Source organism: Haliotis asinina, chromosome 4 (genome assembly GCF_037392515.1).
Source record: "Haliotis asinina isolate JCU_RB_2024 chromosome 4, JCU_Hal_asi_v2, whole genome shotgun sequence".
Lineage (NCBI taxonomy): Eukaryota > Metazoa > Mollusca > Gastropoda > Lepetellida > Haliotidae > Haliotis > Haliotis asinina.
Genome location: NC_090283.1, coordinates 64,470,472 through 64,493,330, shown reverse-complemented (window position 1 = coordinate 64,493,330; position 22,859 = coordinate 64,470,472). Strand labels below are relative to the sequence as shown.

The following is a 22,859-nucleotide window of genomic DNA, read 5'->3' as shown; positions in this document are numbered from 1 at the left end:
AATGATTATCTAGCCTCATGTAAGAATTTTCATTGGTCCACGTGACTCTGATAAAATACCATGTACATCCATCAGCGAGCGGGAGTATAAATGTCGTGTATCCCCGCTACGAAAGTCATATCACCCCACTACGCCTCGGTGACGACGCGAAGCGAGAAAAGCGTGCATCGACAAGCCTTTAGTAACGTGCGGTGCATTGAGGTCAAACAGTGGCATCTCACGTATATAAACACAAGTCGATTCGATGCGTGTTGTTTTGTTTTGATTTAGTGAAAACATTCAGCTAGATAAATGCGTTATCACACCGTGTCTGGGGAAATACAGGGTTGTATCAGTCCCTCGTAAGGTTGTATTCCTTACTAGGGACTGATAAAACCCCGTATTTTCCTTGACACGATATGATAACTTCTACTGTCAGGCTGGATCGGCTCATGACACTGTTCCAAAGAACACGGAATTGCGAGGTCTACATAACCAGATTGGCCCATGAGCCATGAGCCTACAAAACAACTCCAGCTATGTTTCCTAGTCCGGAATTGATATTATTGGAGGTTCAGCTTTATGGTATAAAATTTCTTGGACAGCCTACAACAATGCTTTGTGCGATTGCAGACATGGTCAAATCACTTTTCCTTAGATGTATTCTAGTTCTAGTATTTGAAGGTGAACTATCGAGTGGACCCACAAACAAACATATTATGAGTGACTAAAGAACTTTAATTCCTTGGATATTTGGATATAGATGAAAAATGTAAAAACTATTTTAGAAAAATATTGTATCTTTTGATCTGTGTTTAAATGTTCAATGTATTTCAACAACATTCTTTAATTTCTCATTCTCCTCAGTAAATGTCTCCTCCAATTTCCAAGAGCCACACTTCTCCACAAGGGTCTTTACAGTCAGAACAGTTGACAGGAAAAACACAAAAGCTAAAATAGCCTCAATCAAAACAAGGTAGATGTACCATTTGTAAGATACCATCTGAAAAAGATAACCAAGTAACAAAGGGTTCACGACTCCTTGCAAGCTCGTTGCCCCCCAGATGACTGATGTCACCATTCCTGACACTTTCATCACTTCCTGTTCAACATATACAAGTCCAGTTGGGAAAATACCTGACATCCCTATTGATGCAAGAACCATACAGATCCAGATACCTGAGTCAGATTCATGAGTAATGCTGAGCCATAGACCGCCAATAGAACACACACATAGACCATTACAAATAAACAAAAGCTGACGGGGTGTTAGGACGCGATCAAACATCACACAGAACAAGCGAGAGGCAGCAAAAGCTGACGAAAAGGCTGATATAAAATTGGCAGTTTTTTCCTTGCTCCATCCGAGATCCGTTACAAAGTACGCCATCATGTAGCCAATGAAGGCATTTGTGGAAGCAGAAGTGAAGAAATACAAGCCTCCAACGTTCAAAAGTATAAACAGAAACAACCATTTCGGGAGGACCCGGGGGTTTCGATGATTCTGATTTCCTTTTTTACCTTTTGACTCTGAACGACTGAGAGAGCATTCCGTCGTGATCATGATTCCTGACAGGAAACTAAGAGACGCTGCTATCATGTATGCATACTGGATGTGACTCTCGGAAGGGACACAACTCTCGGGAAGAAGGAAGTTGTTTTCTGTCGAGTTGCCGGTAATGGGTCCGTCACTGTTGTTAAGTGACTTTGATGCATCATATGTGTCGCAGAGCGTGCCGTTTAGTGTCCTCTTCTCAGCCAAAAATGGTTCTACTATAAGGGGTGCTAAGATGGTGCCGATGGCAAAGACAAGGTGTAGAATCTGTATACAAATCTTGCCTTCCACGCCCCACGTGACCAGAATTTCAGCATTTCCACCTGAAAAAACATCAAAGCTATATTTCGTATTGTTTGTACCTTTATGAAATAATAATATTAAGCTGTATACACAGTGGATGAAATGTCAGTGAACTCCTTCCATAGGTCGGGCCGTTGGGGGAACCAGAAACGGGTGCCATGTGTGACGCCCATTTCGGTCAACCACAGTGATATTGCTTCAAAGTTTCTAAAATTCACTGTTAGCTCAGCGAGTGTAAATTATCATCTATGTGATTTTTATATGTTTATAGGTGATCATTCTCCTAACCGTTATTTCTATCACAACGGTTTCTGATTGTAATAGTGAAACATCTTGTATAGATGCCTTTGCACATGACCATAATTGACTTACAGTTGAAATATAAATTGGGCTACTTCACAATAGTGCATGCATTCTAAAATTACACAAATACGTCTTTGAATCCAATTTTGTAGAGGCGTGATCTTGCGGTATTCAGTCATAACATGTTTGTTGGGAACATGGCATGTGTTTCGCTTTTCTTAGTGTTAACCCAATATCAGCCAGTTATTATGCTTCTCCTACGGCTTTGCGTACACAACATCTGCGCTTCAGAAGGTAAAGTCTCTCGTTTCACCTCAAAGGGTCGCGTAAAGGTCTCCCGGTGTCTGTGAGAACACTTTACTCAACGTCGATTGGATTAGGTTGTTTAGGTGGAAGTGTTTGCATAACATTTCATGGTAAACACCACAGATAATTATTTGTGAAAATGCAAAGATGCATCGGGATAGCGTTGGACGCTGCATTACGTCACTGTGTATCTATCGCAGGCTGTATCTCCAGACGTCCTTCCAAACAAATGAAATTAGAACTAACCCTGCACTGATGCTATCTCAGACAAATCCAGTCGCGGTTTGTCTTTGTCAGTATCCTCACCTACTCATCTGTTGTCTTCTTGTACCACCCGTGTCTCACATTTATAAAGGTACATGGTGTTCAGAACCAACATAGGCATTTTGTAGCCATCCCACCCTAATTTTAGGCCGAATTACTATGAGTATGGACATTTCTCAAGAAACATATTATGATGAATTATTGATTTGATAAGTACAAAATAATATACATTCAATTAAGATTACATTTACGTGAATCACAGTTTTTGTTTAATATTCATTGTTGTTAGGTATTTTAAAAGTTCAGAAGAGATTACCTGTATCAAAGGCTGCTGCTAACAGCCCATTCACACCAAACAGACCAATTGTCAGGATGTAGTTTTTACTCCATGGTATAACACTGACACTAGCTGACATCAGTAAGGACAAAGTGGCCACAAGGGTTTGCCTGTGCTTGGCCAGTTTCTCAAGGAGGACACCCATGGACACTGCTCCCACCAGTCCCCCTGCCGCAAGGGACGTATAGAAGACGGATGCTTCCTCTACATTGCTTCCAGTGATCTGAGCCAGGTCCAAGAATGCTGGGCCATGCTGGCCACGACAAATACCCTGTAACCAATGCACGAGGAATTGATGCATTTGTAGACTTAGTGCAGTTGTAAATTCAACCCTGACTTCGATGTATGGAGGGTAAAGTGTAATAATATTCAAGTTTGTGTGCGGGACCAAGGTTATGATTACAACTTCTTCAGTTCTTCGCTACAATATATGGAAGAGTTAATTTACTGCATTTTAACCTTGCTGCAGGCTTCAAATGCATTCAAAATATGGATGAGAACGTGCGTTAATATTGCTTGGCACATCGGCAATATTGAAATAATGAATTATCTAATCCAAGGTTAATAAAATTTAAAAAAAATAGAACATGGGCATATACTCGACTCACCAGTGCTATGTATGCAAAGTAAAATATCGAGGTGTGGAATAACTTCCGGCGGTGCTTGGGATCCTGTAATTGTTGCCGGAAGCCAACTGTTACAGGTGTTGGTCTGGTGTCGGTGTCAGTGTCCGAACCCATTATAAACTGAATCGTAGTAAACAAAAGTGCATTATACACCTTTTCAGAGAACGATAAAAAGAGGGGTGGGGGAGTGGGAGAGAGAGAGAGAGATGGAGAGAGAGTTGTCAGAAGCCAACTATTTCGGGTGTTGGTCTGGTGTCAGTGTCAGGCCCCATGATAAACTGAATGGATGTAAACAAACATGCATTGTACACCTTTGCAGAGAGAGAGGGTGAGAGAGAGAGGGGTGAGAGGGTAGAAGAGAGAGAGAGGGAGAGAGAGAGAGAGAGAGTTGCCAGATGCCAACTATTTCGGGTGTTGGTCTGGTGTCGGTGTCATGGCCCCATGATTAAATTGAAACGCTGTAAACAAACATGCATTGTACGCCTTTTCAGAGAGCAAGAGGGGGAGAGTGAGAGAGAGAGAGAGTGAGAGAGAGAGAATTGCCGGAAGCCAACTGTTTCGAGTGTTGGTCTTGTGTCGGTGTCAGGCCCCATGATAAACTGAATAGATGTAAGCAAATATGCATTGTACACCTTCTCAGAGAGCGAGAGAGAGGGGGGAGACTGAGAGAGAGACCACACTGATTGGTGGCATAACAGTTTATATTTTAGATGTTCGTATTGTCATATATATATATATATTCATTCAAGTTGTTCTATGATCACAGAGGTCTTGTCGATTGTATCACAGTGTTTTTTATTTAACATCATCCTCACCTAAATCGAAAAATTTCTTGAGGGATGCTGTTGAAAGCAGGCAGTAGATACGCTAGAAAAGCATTTAATTATGTAGTTAATTATGGTTAAATATAAAGCAATTTGTTCGGGCTGGCTGAGCAAGTCATTGTTTATCCAAGGATTATGGCTCGATCAGTAAATATTTTACAATAAAATCATTTCATCATTTCACAGTTATTGATGTTTCTATAGCAACATCGTTATTAACAGTGCCTATCCCCGAATATACGTTGCTATGTTGATGTAATGAGGTAGAGACATTAAAAGGACTACTCACGGAGGATTGTGAGAGAAAAATGCATGAGCGCATGACTGCAGATCTATGATTAGGATCAACTGGTGGTGACAATAGTGAAAGTGTGAGTGAGTTGATATTCAACGTCACGTCGGCAATATCGCTGCCATGTCGTTACGAAAACATTGACATAAATAGAAATATATGTATATTGTAAAAAACATGTCGACGAAGGACTGTAAAACCACCAGAATATCACCACTGAATTAAAACAAGCGTGGAAAGTTAAAACACTATTTGGTCAGTGCAATATAAAACCTGGCTATAGACCACCAACAACTGAAGGTAGATCACCTTACTAGGGACCATGGGGACTTACAGTGCCGTTGCTACCTGCATGGACCCTAGTTGGATTCAGCCGCTGGCAAGTGTAAGGATGACAATAGTACAACATATGGTGGAACTGATGTCAGCTAATACATGATGGTTACATCTGGATGCAGATGTAATGTAGTTAATACACAAAACAAATATTACTGTAATCATCTTACAACGTTCTAATGAGCTGGAGTGAGTGAGTGAGTGAGTGAGTGAATGAATGAATGAGTGTAGATTTACGCCACTTGTAGGAATATTCCAGCAATATCACAGCAGTGGAAACCAGACATGGGCTTCAGATACTATATCTATGTGAGGGATCGAACCCGGGTTTTCGGGGTGGCTCGCAAACGCTTTAATCATTAGGCTACTCCTATTGGTGTGAATAGAGTGGGGTTTGTACTTGTTGTGTTAATGCAGCTACACACATACTTTCATTGGTACACATTAGTTTAAGTTAGAGCCATGACTTTGGATTTGAAGAAACGTTTGTGAGGTCCCGTCAAGTCATTGACGTCCCTGCATTGATCAGTTCAAGAGTGTATTTAACGAGTGTATTGCAGAAGAACACTGCAGATAGGTACCAACATCACGCACGTTACCGTCAGTGGATGATTGCAAAACGAAAACAGTAGCAAGGTATATATCAATACCAAGTACCAATATGTTATCGTCAGAGCAGCGTCGATGATTGCATAAAGAGACAACTGAACAGGGATATTGATCACGGCAATAACAATACGTAAAGGTCAGTAACAACATAGATGATTGTATAAGGAATATTGAGCAGTGATATATACATTTGACTACCACGCATCCACATCAGGTTAACACTCACTCACCCACCCACCCACCCACTCACTCACTCACTCACTGCAGAACAACATAGCGACAAATTCCAGCTTCGTTCAGCAATGGTGTAAGTTCACGAGGTTGGGATCTGATCTTGTTATATCAGAGGCAGACGTGTATTTGGCCGCACTCAATGGACCAAAAGACTGGGTCAGAGTCCACGAGTATTACGTAACTTGTTAATTTCTCCAACTTTGTTCAGTTTTGTTTAAATCCTCGTGAAATCTCGCTCCAACCAAACCAAACGGACCTACTGGGTGTACAGTTGTCTTATGCAATCAAAGCTTGTGGCACGAGGGGACTGACGGGATCGGATGATCAGGGTGGCTGGTTTGGTTGACATCTATCATCCTAAACCAGTTGCACGGGTACATGCCCTCGTTCATGGTCACTGCCCAGGATATTTACAGGTCGCCGCCATATAGCTGGAATATTGCAGAGTGCAGCTCTAAACAATCACAAAGAAAACAATTATATGTTCTCTAAGATCGTTATCACAGTTCATTCATCTCGCATGTGCGTCTTCAGACGGTTACATGCCGGAAACGGAAATTTAAAATACGTAGCAAATCGCACTCTTGGAAATGTGAGTTGAGTTAAAGGACTTTTGAAACTGTGTCCCGCTACACTTTAAGTTACGTAACGCCTTATTTGGTTAAACAAGTGTGATTCCATTCAACCATTGATGATGATCAAATCTAGACTTACTGCAATTTAGTCACTTTCTATGATGGTTGATTGACGTTGAAACGCCTTACCTTTTAATGCTACAAATTGTCCAAATCAGCTGAGTCTACAAATGTACGATCGCTTTGGGGGTTTTCCCAACGTTGTGTTTAGGTTGTCTTAAAAGGCGTTAGATAAGAATGACTCAACAGTTTTATACCAGCTAGCGACTGTTAAAGGTGAACATACAGACACAATTTAATTTATATCAATACCACTATCAATGAATTTTAAAACCTAAACGCCTGTCATCGAAGGACAGTAAACATACTAGCCTAATACGGCTCTTAGTGTAAAACTTGTACACGATCATTAAAAACACGTCACTGGAGACAACAGTACAATGTAAAACACTGGCTATAGATCACAGACAACAATGTTGATCACCACACTAGAGACTATGGTGACTTACAGTAGTTTTTTGCTAGCTATATGGGCCCCATCTGGATTTACATCATTGTTTCAGCTGCTAGCTGTTGTAGTCAAATTTAGCCATAATTAAATCTCACTGGTAAAACTGCTGGTAAGAGTTAAATTTACTTTGAAAGATTTGTGGCCCTCTCAGGAGGACAAGCTATGTTCAAGTTCAGCTTGTGTATGATGACACGTGTGCTACTAATGTTGACAGAAATGTGTGTAATTGTGATGAAATAAATGGTATTGTGCTTGATTTGTACAACACTTTATAATTATGTGGTGTTAAAATATTAAACATGAACACTAGAATAAAAAGTGTTGACAGAAATTATGTGCACGTAGAGGAACGTGCTCTTGTGCACTAGACGCATGACGGTACTTAATTACAGACAGTTTACCGCGAAGGTCCGTGCACAGGCAAACTGTAACGCAAATGGGTTGTGCAGCAGAGAGAAAAAGACAATTTTTTAGGCGATATTTTATTTTGACATGAAAAATATTTTTCGAACCGAAGCGAGGAAAGAATGCTGACAACACTTGCACACTTCGCTCGCATATGACTAGACTTCATATTCCCTAAACCCATTTGCGCTACAGTTTGCCTGTGGTCCGTGTAACGACAGCCTCAAGCAGGGTTCTAAATGACCACTGGTTAGTGTAGTAACTTCTTTTCATTAGAATAATGCAGTGAATCACCCTTTCATGGTCTGACCTGAATTAGCCAAAGCAAATTCAAGACACAAGCACGTGTTCCATTTCTTCAAACTCATCGGGGCGTTTGGGTAGTCTAGTGTTTATGTGTTCGCTCGTCACGCTGAGAAGGTGGGTTCGATTTCCCACATGGGTATAATGTGTAACACCTGGTATCCCCGGTAACCCCGTAGAAGTAGTTTTGTACCAATAAGCTGGTTCCTCTGCAATGGTACGATAACTGGTGTATGAACCTTAGGTTACAGGTAGGTAGCTACGTAGGTGGAAGGTAATAACAAAAAGGTAATAATATAATATAAGGTGATAATATAACGTTCCAAGCTTACAAATATATGGGGCACACGTGGCGAGCCACCTCCTCGTGGTGGGTGCTGGGTAACGCTAAGAGCTCGCCATCCCCTCGTTGTGGACCCGGGGGATATATTTGGTCCACCAAACCGTTAGCCGGTGGAGAAAAGGTTCCTGGTGGTTGAGGACACAGGGGCAGGATCAGTGTTTCTGTTGCTCAACACACTACTTCCGCCATAACTTCACTTCGACAGGTGGTTGAATGGGCCTGGTTCACCCAATCGGCTGGTAACGCCAAGCCCTGAGCATTACATTGTATGATGTTGTAAACATCCTGAAAATTGTAACATGCTATTTTTAAGACATGGCATTTTTTAGAATTTCAGAATTTCAAATACGTCTCGTATTTTTGTCTGGAGTTGTATGCCCAGAAGGTGAAGGCTCATGGGACAGTCTGGTGGAACCTTTTTTCTGCTGGAAAATATCATCCGGGTATTCTTGTCTTGCAAGCTGGACACCCACTTGCTTTAGCGTTGTCCCTGTGATACCCCATGGCATATGTGGAGCCCGGATGACGAAATTTTAAAAAAATAACCAAACGTTTGCTTGAAGAAGATCCAACTGATACTGACCATAGACTGTCCAAACTTATCCATTATTGGCCACGTTTTCTAGTTTTTTTAGACTGATAATAGTACACTGTAGAAATTAAACCATTTTGATGTGTCGAAGGGTATCCAAGGCATTGCTGCTGGGAATGTAAAGAATATCAAAACATTACCTGCTGGTACCCTGTTGACTGAGTTTGCCAAAAAGAAACAATCAACCAACGTGTTGAACACTAAGACTTTTGTCGGCACTCTAGTCATCATCGCGGCACAAAAAAACACTCAACACGAGTACGGGAATCTTACGGGACGGTGACAGATTACTCGCTGACATGTCGAAATTAAATAGTCTCTGAGATAAGAGATCACAGTATGCTCTGTGTGAAACATTTTCAACTCATAAAACAAAAACGTGTCTGTTTTCCTTTCCCCTACATTTTTGCCCCAAAATCGCTCAAGGCCGGCTATTACAATCAAAATGTTGACGCATACATTCGAAATCCTCCCAGTTGCTTCAAGTGCCAAAAACTTCGGCCATGGCCATGCGTGTAATTTTCTGTTGTGTGTGCTCACGTTGTGACAGTTCTGTCCAAAACTGCACCAACTGCTCACACTCATCTCATTCTAAAGACTGGCTTGTTTGGAAACAGAAGATGGCAATAAATAAATTAAAGTTCACACAAAACATCGGCTTTGCTGATGCAAAAAGACATGAACTAACCTTAGACTAAACAGAAAGCTATGCTTTCATCACCAGATGAAAGCCTGAAACAACATGTAGAGAAGTTACAGTATCCGCTAGGTGTCACACGTGAAAACGGATAGTCCGGACCTTTTCTCACCCACTACATCTACTCAAACAGGAGAAGCACTTCCTGGTAAGTCCCAAGTACAGTTAGAAACATCCCCTGATCTTGAACCATCTCCTCAGTCCTCAACAGAGTCTCACTAAAACCAAAGGTAAACAGACAGATTCTTCAAAAACAAGTCAGCGACAAAGCCCCAAAAGAGTCACAAAATGAAATTCAGTTATTCAAAACATACACATCATTTGAGGATGTGGACGCGTCTGAAAACGTCCGATGAAGGGCACACAGCTTGTCGCCTACCAGCTGTAGGGCATATATCTTGTGCAGGGTAGATCCCCAATAAATACCTCCTAAATATAGGTTTCAGAGTAATATTATACAGTGGAAATGCTGATGCATAAGGACTAATTTTATGAATTGCAGCTCTTAGAACTGTGCTGGTGTTAAATCCTGGACTGTCTGCAGGAGACCTATTTAAAACAGGCAGATACTTTTGACCTCGGCATATCATTGCTTTTCACCTCCGGGTGACAATGACACAGGAGGATCGTCCATCCAAGTCAAACAGAACGTTATTCATAGCCCTGTTACTCTTACTAGAAACCTTCAGACTGTTGCAGTGGGACCAACTTTGCACGTTGCGTTTACATTATGTTCTTTGTATCACTCCGCCTTTGACGTTTCACAAAACAGATCTTCAAGTTGTATATGATCAAGTCCCGAAGCCCTGTATTATTGTGGATGATTTGAATGGGCACAGTCTACTTCGGGGTAGTGCAACAATAAACACTAAAGTTAAATCACTGGAGGAGTTTTGTTCAGATCATGATTTACGTATTTATAATGATGGTTCAGATCTCGACTTATCAGTCACCAGTTCAGATCATGATTTACGTATTTATAATGATGGTTCAGATCTCGACTTATCAGTCACCAGTTCAGATCATGATTTACGTATTTATAATGATGGTTCGAGCACATTTTTACATCCTGGTATAGGAACCTATTCAGATCTCGACTTATCAGTCACCAGTTCAGATCATGATTTACGTATTTATAATGATGGTTCAGATCTCGACTTATCAGTCACCAGTTCAGATCATGATTTACGTATTTATAATGATGGTTCGAGCACATTTTTACATCCTGGTATAGGAACCTATTCAGATCTCGACTTATCAGTCACCAGTTCAGAACTGCTAAGTGAATTTGAATGGTCAGTTCACGATGACCTCTGTGGAAGTGACCATGTTCCTACTATACTAATTCCTGTAATTCCACCTGATGTTCCTCCATTATCGAGGCGGAATTTTAAAGGTGGCTAACTTGACTTTATATGAAACACTGTGTGCCGTCAAACTTAAACCTTGATGTGTTATTGACGTTCCTGGTGCTATTAACATGTAAATGGGTTGTCAGTCCAGATTTGAACAGGTGATATTCAACGATGTCGTATTGGTAACACCAGATACACTCATGAATACCTATTGAAAGGTGAGGATCCTCCATTTTGCAACCCCTTGTGATGAAAGAATCACGATCAAGCGTGTTTGCATCACCGAGTTGAATATTCCATCACGGGAATACCTATTTCACTCACATACTATGAAGGATCTTTTTACTGACATCAGTCCTCACTTAACTATTGCATTTGTAAAGGAATTGGATTTGTTAAATGAATTGTAAATAGATATTCTTTAGTATTGTTAGTCTAGATTAATAACTGAGATAGTTACTGGCTGTACCCTCAAAGGGTGTTGATGTATTCTAAAATTATTGTCCTCCTGAGAGTCCAAAAGCATTCGATGTAATTTTAAGTCTACCAGGTTTTTAATCGTAGTATTCATGGTGTTATAATTCTGGCTACGATTTCGTACACTCTCCAGCGGCTGAAGGGAGGATGTAAATCCAACTAAGGTCTATGTAGGTAGCAAAGGTACTGCAAGTCCCCATATTCCCTAGTATGGTGATCTAACGTCAGTTGTTGGAGATCTATAGCAGCCCGTGTTTTATATTGTATCGTCTGCTTTAATTAAGTTTACTAGAATGTTTTACTGTGTTATACACATATCTATGATACACTACTATTTCACTGTCCATCGTGACAGGTTCCATTCTTAAAAATATTTTCATTTTTGTCATATAAATTGTTTTCGTCACTTTATTGCTGTGATATTGCTGATACGATGTTAAATTTTAACTCACTCACTCATGTCCATGTCTAAAACGTTGAAGGAAGCTGCGCATGCTTGTTGACAAGACGTAATCCTACAGCAAGTGTTTCCCACTAACATGGCAATGTCCTCCATCGCTAAAGAAGAATGAAATATTTATAACATATTCATACTTTTTACTTTTTGCTGACACACAATATGTGTGAAATGACTTGTGTCTCGATAATCACCCAATGTAGGCTGTGGACAAAACTGGGGACATTGGTTAAAATGTTTTATGGAATACTGTGTTAACATAAGTTCGAAAAGGGGACAAAGTGTCACGGTCATATTGAAAATAAGATCAAGGTCACCCAAATAAACTGGTATCTGCCTAATTCCTCAACGTCACCAAATTTGAAGACATTCGGTACAGCAGTTCATCAGACTTTGAAAATAAGGTCAAGATCAACAAAATGGATGGTTTTCATGCAGGCTGCAAACAAATTTGAATGCATTGGGTACAACAATTAATGAGATATTGCATTAACAAGAGCTTGAAAAGTAGTCAAATAGAATCGGTGACCTTGAAATTAAGATGCATGGACCCCGCTTGGGATTTATATCATTCCTTAAGCTGATGGCTGCTGTAGTCAGATTTTGCCATGATAAAAAAACACAAAACTTCTGGGCATAAACACCTGGTAGGTTATTAATTTACTTTGAAGGACTCGTGACCCTCTCAAGAGGACAAGTTCAGCTTGCCTATGATGACATGTGTACTAGTAATGTTGACAGAAATGATTGCACCTGTACCTCGTGGAAGGTCGTGGAAGACCACTCCAGTGGAGCATATATAGCAATAAACACGCAGTGATCTTTGCGTACGGGACATATGACGGCATTTAATCTTCATGGGGTGCCATAGTCAATCATTTGTCAATACAATACCATTTGAGGGTGATTACGGCACATTTTAGGCAAATTATTGGTTTACCTAAGGTGTTTCCTTTAAATTAAGTGGTCGAGAAATATATGTTGTTGTAGACAACGTTTATTCAGAATAATCCTTTGAATGACCTTCAATGTTGACTCTAGCCGAACACAAGCACGTGTTTAATTTGTTCAAACTCAGCCGTGTGGTTGGGCAGCGCTCGATTTCCCACTTGCGTATGATGTGTGCAAACAACATTCCCCAGCCGCGATATAGCTAGGATATTGCTAAAAGCGGCGTTAAACCAAACTCACTCAAACACGTTGAAGCAGCTTTGTAGCAATAATGGCCACAGTTTCTTCAGCTATGGGCACGACGACTGTCGGAGTTCATGAAACTTAGGCAATAAGTAGTTATGAAAGAACGTGGAGGGTACATTGACCACACAGTGACAAAACCATGCAGCAATCACACAATACGCATTATACAAAATACATTATAAGACCGTGGAAAATGTAAGTAAATTAGTTTTTACTCCTGTCAGTGACTTGCTGGATCTCATATAAATATAAGGAGATCTATCTTTCTCAACTTACTTATGTCCTGATATTACGTTAAAGAATGTAGTATCAGTATATTATGCCGCAACTGATGATATTGTTTATAGATTAATAATATATATTCTTCATTCTCAATGTAATATTTCTGTCTTAAAAATACTGGCTTAAAATGTCTTAAAACAATGTAGAGGAGTATCTTCGCTTATTAACGGCGATTCTTAGTTACTACATCTAAATCTGGCTAGACCAACCTTAACCTGTAGTGGTAAGGGGAGATAAGGCATGTTTCCATTTGTGTTTCCATTAATGTGACAAGTGATCATCTTCCATATGTCATTGAGATAATCTGAGTGTACAAACAGTCATCATTCACTACCAGAGATACCCATACAAATCCCTTCATATGACCAGTCCATGTGATTCTGCCCCCACTCCTAATGATAAACGTCAAGGATCTTTTTACCACTATTGCTTCTCATTTAGTTATTGGTCTTTTAAAAGAAATTGATTTTTTGGTTGCATTTTGAATATGTTCTGTAAATAGATGTATTTTAAATATTGGTAGCTTAGATTAGTAACTTGTATTGTTAGTAGCTGTACCCTCAAAGGGGGTTGAAGTATTGTAAAATTATTGTCCTCTTGAGAGGGTACGTAATTCCCAAAACATTCGATGTAAATTTAAGTCTACCAGGTTTTTAATCGTAGTATTCTCGTCATTTTAAAGTTGGCTAGCATTTTGTACACTCACCAGCAGCTGAAGGGATGGTGTAAATCCAGCTAGGGTCCATGCAGGTAGCAAAGGTACTGTAAGTCCCCATGGTCCCTTGTACGGTGATCTACCTTCGGTTGTTGGCGATCTATAGCCCGTGTTTTATAATGTATTGTCTTCTTTAATTACAATGTTATATTTTTTCATGCTGGTTTTATATTCATATCTGTGATATTCTAGTGTTTGTACTGTCCTTTGTCGACAGGATTTTATATTACACATATATTCCATTTCAGTGTTAAGTTCCCGTCATGATATGTATACGTTAGCACCCTCCTCAAGGGTGATATGGATATCAACGCTCGAGCCGTAAGGGGGTGGGGGGTGCTAACCTACTTACACCACGTGGGCGCTGAATGTCAGCGTCCATTGCTTGTCGCACGTGCCTTTCCTGCACCGCCAAGGTTATGTGTACACGTGGTTTGGGGAAATAAGTCAATGTGCAAGATGAATTCTAATGATGAGCTTTGTCGGGCCTCGCAAGAAGCGGAGGCATGCCATATCAACAGCGATAGCGACTCAGAATTGTTGGAAGCATCTCAAATTATTGAAAAAGAATTACAAGAAAAAGGTAAAACTTCTGAATGTTTTTATGAGGCTAGTGATGGTGAAATTGGGAAGCGTGCGTTGGATGCTGTGCCTACTAACACCCAGCGGCGGGATAAATGGGCGTACAACACGTTTACTGCCTGGGCTATCGCCGTAAAAATCGGAGAGGGGTTGGACGAAAACCGGTTACTCTTTTGGAAAATATGGGACTTGACGAGTTGGCGTATTTCATGTCAAAGTTTGTTCTGGAAGTCAGAAAAAAAGATGGCTTGGAATACCCCCCGAATTCACTCTTTCAGATAGTTATGGGTATACAATCATACATAAAGACTGTTTCTAAAGTAAATGTTGAATTTCTCCAGTCTGATGTGTTCGAAGAATTCCGCCAGGTTCTTGACGGAGAGATGAAAAGACTGACACGTAACGGATTGGGACAATGCGTTAAGAAAGCTGAAGCTATCAGTGTTGATGAGGAGGAGCTGCTATGGAGGAATGGTCAACTTGGAGACCGGAACCCGCGAGTACTGGTGAACACCTTGCTTTACCTGAATGGCAAACATTTTGGACTTCGTAGTGGCCACGAACACAGAAATCTCACAAATATCCCTTAAGATGGGTTCTGAAGGACACGTGTACTTGTGTTACCGGGAAGATTACTCCAAAACTGTGCAAGGGGGGCTGAAGCACAGAAGAGTTACCCCTAAAGAGATCGAACATCACACCAGTAGTAATCCTGCCCGATGCCATGTTCGTCTGTTTAAGAAGTACTTATTACTATGTCCTTCAGACGGCCATGAAGACGCTTTCTACCTTCAAGCTCTTCAAACTCCGACAGATAAGTGTTGGTAAGTGTTTCGTGAGTTTACAACTTCCGGTTTTAAAGTGACAGTGTAAGGAATGCCAGTAGGCATCAAGATATTAAACTAAATATTATGATCAACGAAATGAAACCTGTTTCACATTCAAACCAGACCACTCGCTCAAACCAGTGTATATACTTTATCCTATACATGATAGTCAATGAATAGCAGATTTATTGTTAGAAATAAATGAAAATAAAATTAAAGATGATAATTATTGAATATATGCAGTACACCCAGCGTTCAGTATTGGATTGGTCAGTCTATAATTACCAATTCTCCCATGTTCCAGGTACAGCCGACAGCCACTGGGTCACAACACGCTACAGAAGATTGTCCCTGAAATGTGTCGGAAGGCTGGTGTGCAGAGCTACAAGACGAACCACTCACTTAGGGTTACCACGGCAACCCATCTGTACCAGGCTGGGGTTAGCGAACCATTGATAATGGAACGAACTGGACACAGGAGCGTTACAAGTGTGTATTATTTTTCACTAAAGCAATCATTTAAGTGGAGAAAGTTCGTTTCTTTCAAACTAAAGTTGCATTGTTGAGCTTAACTACATATGCTACATTACTAATTTGATCCAATTTTCTTTCAAACAGGTGTGCGCAGTTACACCAGAACCAGTGAGGACCAGAAAGCCATAGTAAACGCCATACTGAATGACGAACAGCTGGGAGATGCTGGCACGTCAACGGAGACCGCATCATGGCCAGACCAGGAACATGGCAAGGCCACCTCTGCAACCTCTAGCTCTGTCGGCAGCACAAACCAGGCACCAGATTGACATGGACAACTGCGTTGTAAATTTCACAATGAAATAAATCCAAACATCCTTGTTCATGTTATTATTTTAGATTGGCACCTGGACGGAATCGCTGTATTCACACCCTTTTGATACTTTTATAGAGGTAATTTTCAAATATTGTTTCCAGGCGAAGCCGAGAAACAATATTTGAAAATTACCGATGTCCAAAATTCCGTGGGGAGATAAGTCAATGACCGAGGCGAAGCCGAGGTGTGACTTATCTACCCCAGGTTAGCTAGTCCAGCTGCCAAATAACATACCCGGTTGTTAGCATCATATCAACCTCTGCACGTGCAGATAGAAGGTTGATACATAGAAAATCAACCTGCAAGAACAATGGACATAACACACCCTAGTGGTGTAAGGCTGAAATATTGCCGATGTGACGTTAAATGTTAACTCACTCAGTCACCTAATGATAAACGCATCACGTAACATTGATAATGTAGACGAGAATAATCCATATACAATAATTTACACCTAAATCACATCTCTGCTCACATAAGATAACTGCACAGACATCCTACAGGCACCTAGAGCAATTATAACGTGTATTCCTTTTTACCTTCAATATCCCTTTACGCACCTTAATATCAACACTGTCAATAGTTTTACAAAGGGACGTACCCCATATTACATGATAAAGAACCCTATTGAATTTATCAGGGGTGGGGGCAGTCACGCCATTATTTTTTTTTCAAACGTCCACAATTCATTATAAGCACTGAACGGGTCTCCAAGTCCAAGCAGGAGGGCATGTACAGGCTGCTATGTTATAAAGTTCATATGTTGTCATTATGCGAACACTTGTACAGCTCCAATATCCACTACAACTGCTCAAAGACGCTTTGTTTCCCTCGATCATTGGATGTCCATCACAACACCGCATTGTATTTTCAGTAACCTCTCCCTGTATAACATACAACTCTTCCAGTCAATGTGCACATCGAGTTCTCGCATTCCTACGAGGTACCCTTTCAGAGCTGGGTGCACTAGAGTCAGTGCCCTCAACCACAAGACTCCGATCCTTCACCGACAAAGGGGCGCAACCCACGGCATACAAGTTGCCCTATTCAATCGTGGGTCCATGAGGGAGGAGCTACTAGCATTTCCCAGGTCTCACAACAAAAAGGTTGCCTTTCACTAGTGTCTCCGTCATGATGTGCCATTAAGAGACACCTCGTTATTCAAACCACCCCTCCCATTATTACTTATAAACATAAAACGCTCGAATATGGTAGCATCTATTTGAGTGAAATTCTTCCTCGAGCGAGGAATTATTTAAGGCTGTTTCTAAATTCCATCCCAAAGTAGGTTCTGATCTGATCTTCATTGATATTGTCCTTAACTCCCCCAAACAATGTGACTAATCCTACACGGTCAATCAAACCACCTTGTCAAAGACAAAAGGACGTGTCTGTCCTTTTGATGGAAGACTCGGCATGTGGAATCTCTCTAAGCAAGATAAGATAAGATAACACTTTAATATCCCAAGGGAATTTTGTCTTACAGCACACCAGGTCATAGAATACATTGTTAAGATAGCAGATAACAGTCATCTAAAGGTATGTTAATTGCAACATTCTTTAAAACATATACGACACATATATACAGTCAACACACATTATGCATGGCTTAAAATGGTTGATTACCAAGGGGATGTGAAAATATTTTAAAATAAATCATTAACACATTCATTGTAAAGGCTAATGCTCGTTGGTATGAAGGACTGTCGAGCGCTTTTCAATCTCAGCAGCGGTGGGCGGGTACGTCGTCCTGAAGGCAAACATTTTTACTGGGAAGTTGGGCAATGACTGGTATCTTTGATTATTTTGAGTACCTCTTTGAGTGTTTGCCGTTCCAACATTCAAAAGATATACAAACAGGAAATGAACGAAGGTATGCTACAAGAGGTATCGGGACCAGGAAATGTGCTTCTAACAAGGCGGAACATGTATTGCACTCACATCAAAACTTCGTATTTTAATGCATTTAGCGTGACATAATTAGTTCTGTAACAAATGCCCATGTTACACGTTTTAACGCGTGGCATCTTGTGTTTTGTGTGGACAAATTATGTTTCCATATCATTCCTTGCGCTTTGATTCTGCTCAATAAATGTTTCTTCCATGTGCTTCTCATCAAAAGTACGTTTCGACTCAGGTGAGCCATACTTCTCCACAAGTGTCTTTACAATCAGAACAGTGGACAAGAAAAACACGAAAGCCAATGTAGCCTCGATAAAAGCGAGGTAAATGTACCATTTGTAGGATATTGTCTGAAAGAGATAACCTATCAACAAAGGATTCAAAATTCCTTGCAAGTTCCCCGCTACAAAAATGATTGACGTCACCATTCCGGAGACCTTCATCACATCATGTTCAACATATACAAGTATAGTTGGGAAGATGGCTGACATTCCTACTGAAGCAAGAACCATGCAAATCCAGATCCCTGAGTCAGACTCATAAATAATGCTGAGCCAGACACCACCTAAAGACAAAACACTTAGACCATTAGAAACGTACAAAAGCTGACGAGGTGTCAGGACGCGATCCAGGAGCACACAGAACAGGCGAGAAGTTGCAAAACCTGCCCAGCAGACTGATGCTAAATTGACAGTCTTTTCCTTCCTCCATCCAAGATCCTTTACAAAGTATGCCATCATGTAGCCGTAGATGACACTTGTCGAAGAACAGTTAAAGAAAAAGAAGAATGCTACATTACCAAGGACAAGCACTTGCAGCCAGTTGGGAAGTACCCGGGGATTTCGATGATTTTCATTTCTTGTTTCTCCCTTCGTGTCTGGCTGACCATAAAAACATTCTGCAGTTATCATTACTCCTGACAGAACATTGAGCGAAGCTGCTATCATGTATGAATACTGGATGCGACTTTCAGAAGGGACACAACTCCCTGGAAGAAGGACATTGTTTTCAGTGAAGTTGCCGGGCATGGGTCCGTCACTGTTGTTGAATAACTTTGATATATCATGGGTGTCACAGAGCGTAACGTTGAACGCCTTCTTTTTAGCCAGAAAGGGTCCTGCGATAAGAGGTCCTATCACGGTGCCGATGGCAAACACAAAGTGTAGAATCTGTACGAAAATTTTGCCCCCAACGCCCCAAGTGCTCAATATGTCAACATTTCCACCTGAAAAATAATCAAACGTGTTTTTTGTATTGCTGAAAACTGTTTTGCAATAGAAAATCGGATCGTATTTCGATATTTTGTTAAACAATACTAATAACGGTTATGCATTTCTGCAATTCAACGTTTTAAGATTAATACCACAACCAAATGTCTTGTTGCCATTTTCAAGATAATGCCATTCACACCCTTCCAGTCAAAGCACAATTACTCTTTTTCCAGGAGGTGTCAATGTTCATTGCTTTTATTTTTCCAAACATTAGTAGTAGTAGTGCTTACCTGATTCAAAGGCTGCTGTTAATAATCCATTTACACCAAATAAGCAAATGGTCAAAATATAGTTTTTACTCCGTGGTATAACGCCAACACTAGCCGCCATCAGTAGGGAAAAAATGGCCACAAGTGTTTGTCTGTGTTTGGCCAGTTTATCAATGAGGACCCCCATGAAGACCGATCCTACGAGTCCTCCTACCGCAAGGGACGTATAGAAGACTGATGCCTGCTCTACATTGCTCCCAGTGATCTGAGCCAGGTCCAAGAATGCTGGGCCATGCTGGGCACGGCTGATGCCCTGGAAACAATAATGGGGAATGCAGGATGAATTTCACAGTTAGGAATGGGTATATAGCGTATTTGAAGATTGGGTGAACTCGCGAATTCAGACTAAACTTTCATATATGCAAACTGTGTGCACGACTAAGTGTCTGAATAGAGACTGTTGAGTGTCTAAGTAAGAGCTCTAAAATATTTTCAGAACCCGTGGTTTGCAGTGTCAACCTCACAGCAACTTTCCAGAACATGCATACGAGACTCACCAGTGCTATGAACGCAAAGTAAATTATGAAGGTGTGGATGAACTTCCGGCGGTGCTGAGGATCCTGCAATTGCTTCCGGAAGTGAACTGTTTCTGACGTTGGTCTCACAGATTCAGGTCCCATGGTAAGCTGGAACGATGTATTTAAATTGTAGTCTTGAACACTGGTTTAGGAAGACGTTAAGGATAGGAAGACTACATGAGGGAGAGTGTTGAGAGATGAGCTGAAATGTGATCCCAAATTACCAGGAACCGCCTTGGTTTATTCACAAACGCCCGTTTGTATTGGACAGTTATTATTAAACCTATTGTCATATCGTAACACGACCAGTAATCGACTCTGCCCGAGAGATTTCTCTCGTTTTTGCACAACAGGTACTGGCATTAAAATCTTCGTTGTTAGAAATAATACAATGAAATACCATCTGTTAGTTTATCATATACAGTGTGGTTTCTGTACTAATAACAAATGTATGCAAGATTTTTCCACAACAAAAACAACAACAACAAAATACTTCAGTGTCACAATCAAACAAGGCCTGTTAAATTTAAAGCATCACACATCAACATCATTATTTTGACACTTTTCGACCATCTTAATGAACTATGATTTCGTGTAGTCATAGAAGAAGAATGGCCATTGCCAGTAAACATCACTGATATTATGCTACAAGTGGCTTACCACATGTATATCAAACCAGAAGGATGGGAGTGACATACAAAGCGTGAAACCAGCTGAAGCTATACATTCCTACTGAAAGTAATTTGCCCATCGTTCCTTCCCAGCGTCCCAAGATGGATTGCCAAAACGAATCAACTGGTCACGGCAAAAAGTAGATTTCCGGAAACCTACATGAAACAGCTTCCTGTCCAAAGTGAATATTTTCTATCAAGTGGATATGTCAATGTGTGTTTGGAGTGAGCTCTTTGTTCCCATAAAGCCATTCAGACAAAGCCCAGAATCACAACGGAAATGCATCTATAATTTTGACACACTGTCACTACACGACAGTGCAAATATCCACAAGCTAGCCTAACAGCCTAACTTTTTCTAAGATATATATATACACATGTATTCACTTGAAACTCTCTAATTATAAATGGCCCTGCTACAGGCCAGTGCATACTCTAGTGGCTACCCTGTAGATCGGAATTATTGTTAACCCAATGGCACAAGCTGCTTCCATGGCAACGATCAACATATCCCTGACACCACCAAGAGATCAATGTGAGTATATGACTACACGATTTGGCATCATCTCTTAGGGGTGTTCTCATTTTGCCAATGAGGGCCACAACCTTTTTTACAACCTCTACAGTGGACATTTGGAAATCACTCTAGACTTAAAATCATTGAATACTAAACTCTGGCTAACCCAGGAACTGGAAACACGTTGAACGAGTGCCTCTGCCATTGTAGAATGACTTGTAAACTAAATTGCTGCTTTTAATAACTAAGCTCTGTATTCGTTCGCTGCTTTTAATAACTAAGCTCTCTATTCGTTATGAACTATGTTCAGTATGATCAGTGGGTGAATATACTCAAGCACACTAATAGTATCCTGGCACTGGACTATAAACACTAGCTTATAGCCAGTTAAAGTACAGGCAAAAACATCATACACATCTATTGTACAACATGATTACAAGAGAGCAGTATGAGTTCAAAGCAATTTCATCGGATTGTGAGTACAGTGACAGTTTCCAGCCCCTTATACTTTAAACACATTTTGGATGCCCCGATATATAGTCTTTATTTCTAAACCACCAGCGAAAGGCACCTTGCTGAATATTTCACAGATCACACTCACGCAGGCATCTACAGTGTAGGCATGTTCCTATCAACAGAGACACGAACGGAATGCCTGAGGCGAACTGAATGTCTGAGGTCAGAGAAATAACCTCCCGTTAAAAACAACTTGAGCGAGCGTGTGTGTACTATAACACATTCATTCACCGATAAGAAAATTCACACTGGCCCCTAGTCTGGTGATCTATCTTCTGTTGTTGGCAATCTATAGCCTGATTTTGTATTGTTTTGTCCAAATAGTGATAACAGTTTTAACTTTCCACGCTAGTTCTAAATGTGATATTCTAGTTTTTTTTACTGTCTGCGTTTTGTGATATACACATATTCCATTTCATTGTTAAATGTTCTCGTCACGATATGGCTGAAATATTGCCAATCTGACGTTAAATGTTAACTCACTCACTCACTCACACTGACTAAATGTAATGAAAAGTTACCATCGCCTCTCATTTCGTCTTCATCCAACACATACTGAGAAGATAAGTCAAGATTACCAAAAGCTTGTAAGAGGCCTCCTATCCTTGTTTGTATGTACACATGATAAGACCATAATAATCCGAATTCTCTTTGAAATGATATTACTCTTTTACTGGACTTACGATTCCTCCCTTGCAAGTACAATCTACAAAACAATCTTCAACTATTACACATACTACATTCAGATCAATTCAAGTAAAATACCTTTGTAGTAGATTGCAATGGCCATGTTTTATCTGTTACCTGTATATCGCGCTGTGTCAGCACCTGTCTTGACTGGATCAAGGACTATGATTGTAAACCTTCGCTCTACACGCATTTATAAGTGCAGAGTCACACTGGCAGATGTGATTACGACTGGGCGCATTGCACCTGCTCAGTAGGTCATCACTTGGCCTTCTTATCTAGAGACGATGACATTCCACTTGTATTCCGTTA

The 22,859-nt window shown here is 40.6% G+C and overlaps 3 protein-coding genes across 3 annotated transcripts; 1 reads left to right on the top strand and 2 right to left on the bottom strand.

The window, feature by feature from the left end:
* Window positions 1-802: 802 nt before the first annotated feature.
* On the bottom strand, window positions 803-3,787 carry LOC137281099 (sodium-dependent glucose transporter 1A-like). The gene is made up of 3 exons (XM_067812231.1): window positions 3,656-3,787; window positions 3,027-3,318; window positions 803-1,857 (listed from the first exon to the last, which is right to left on the bottom strand). Exons 1-3 carry the CDS (start codon window positions 3,785-3,787, stop codon window positions 803-805), a joined length of 1,479 nt encoding a protein of 492 aa, XP_067668332.1.
* Window positions 3,788-14,701: 10,914 nt separating this feature from the next.
* On the top strand, window positions 14,702-16,149 carry LOC137281098 (uncharacterized protein KIAA1958-like). The gene is made up of 4 exons (XM_067812230.1): window positions 14,702-15,068; window positions 15,286-15,343; window positions 15,651-15,835; window positions 15,965-16,149. The coding sequence occupies exons 1-4, from the start codon at window positions 14,702-14,704 to the stop codon at window positions 16,147-16,149; spliced, it is 795 nt and encodes a 264-aa protein (XP_067668331.1).
* A 2,095-nt stretch (window positions 16,150-18,244) lies between these two features.
* Window positions 18,245-20,258, bottom strand: LOC137281096 (sodium-dependent glucose transporter 1A-like). The gene is made up of 3 exons (XM_067812229.1): window positions 20,136-20,258; window positions 19,600-19,891; window positions 18,245-19,323 (listed from the first exon to the last, which is right to left on the bottom strand). The coding sequence occupies exons 1-3, from the start codon at window positions 20,256-20,258 to the stop codon at window positions 18,245-18,247; spliced, it is 1,494 nt and encodes a 497-aa protein (XP_067668330.1).
* Window positions 20,259-22,859: the final 2,601 nt, after the last annotated feature.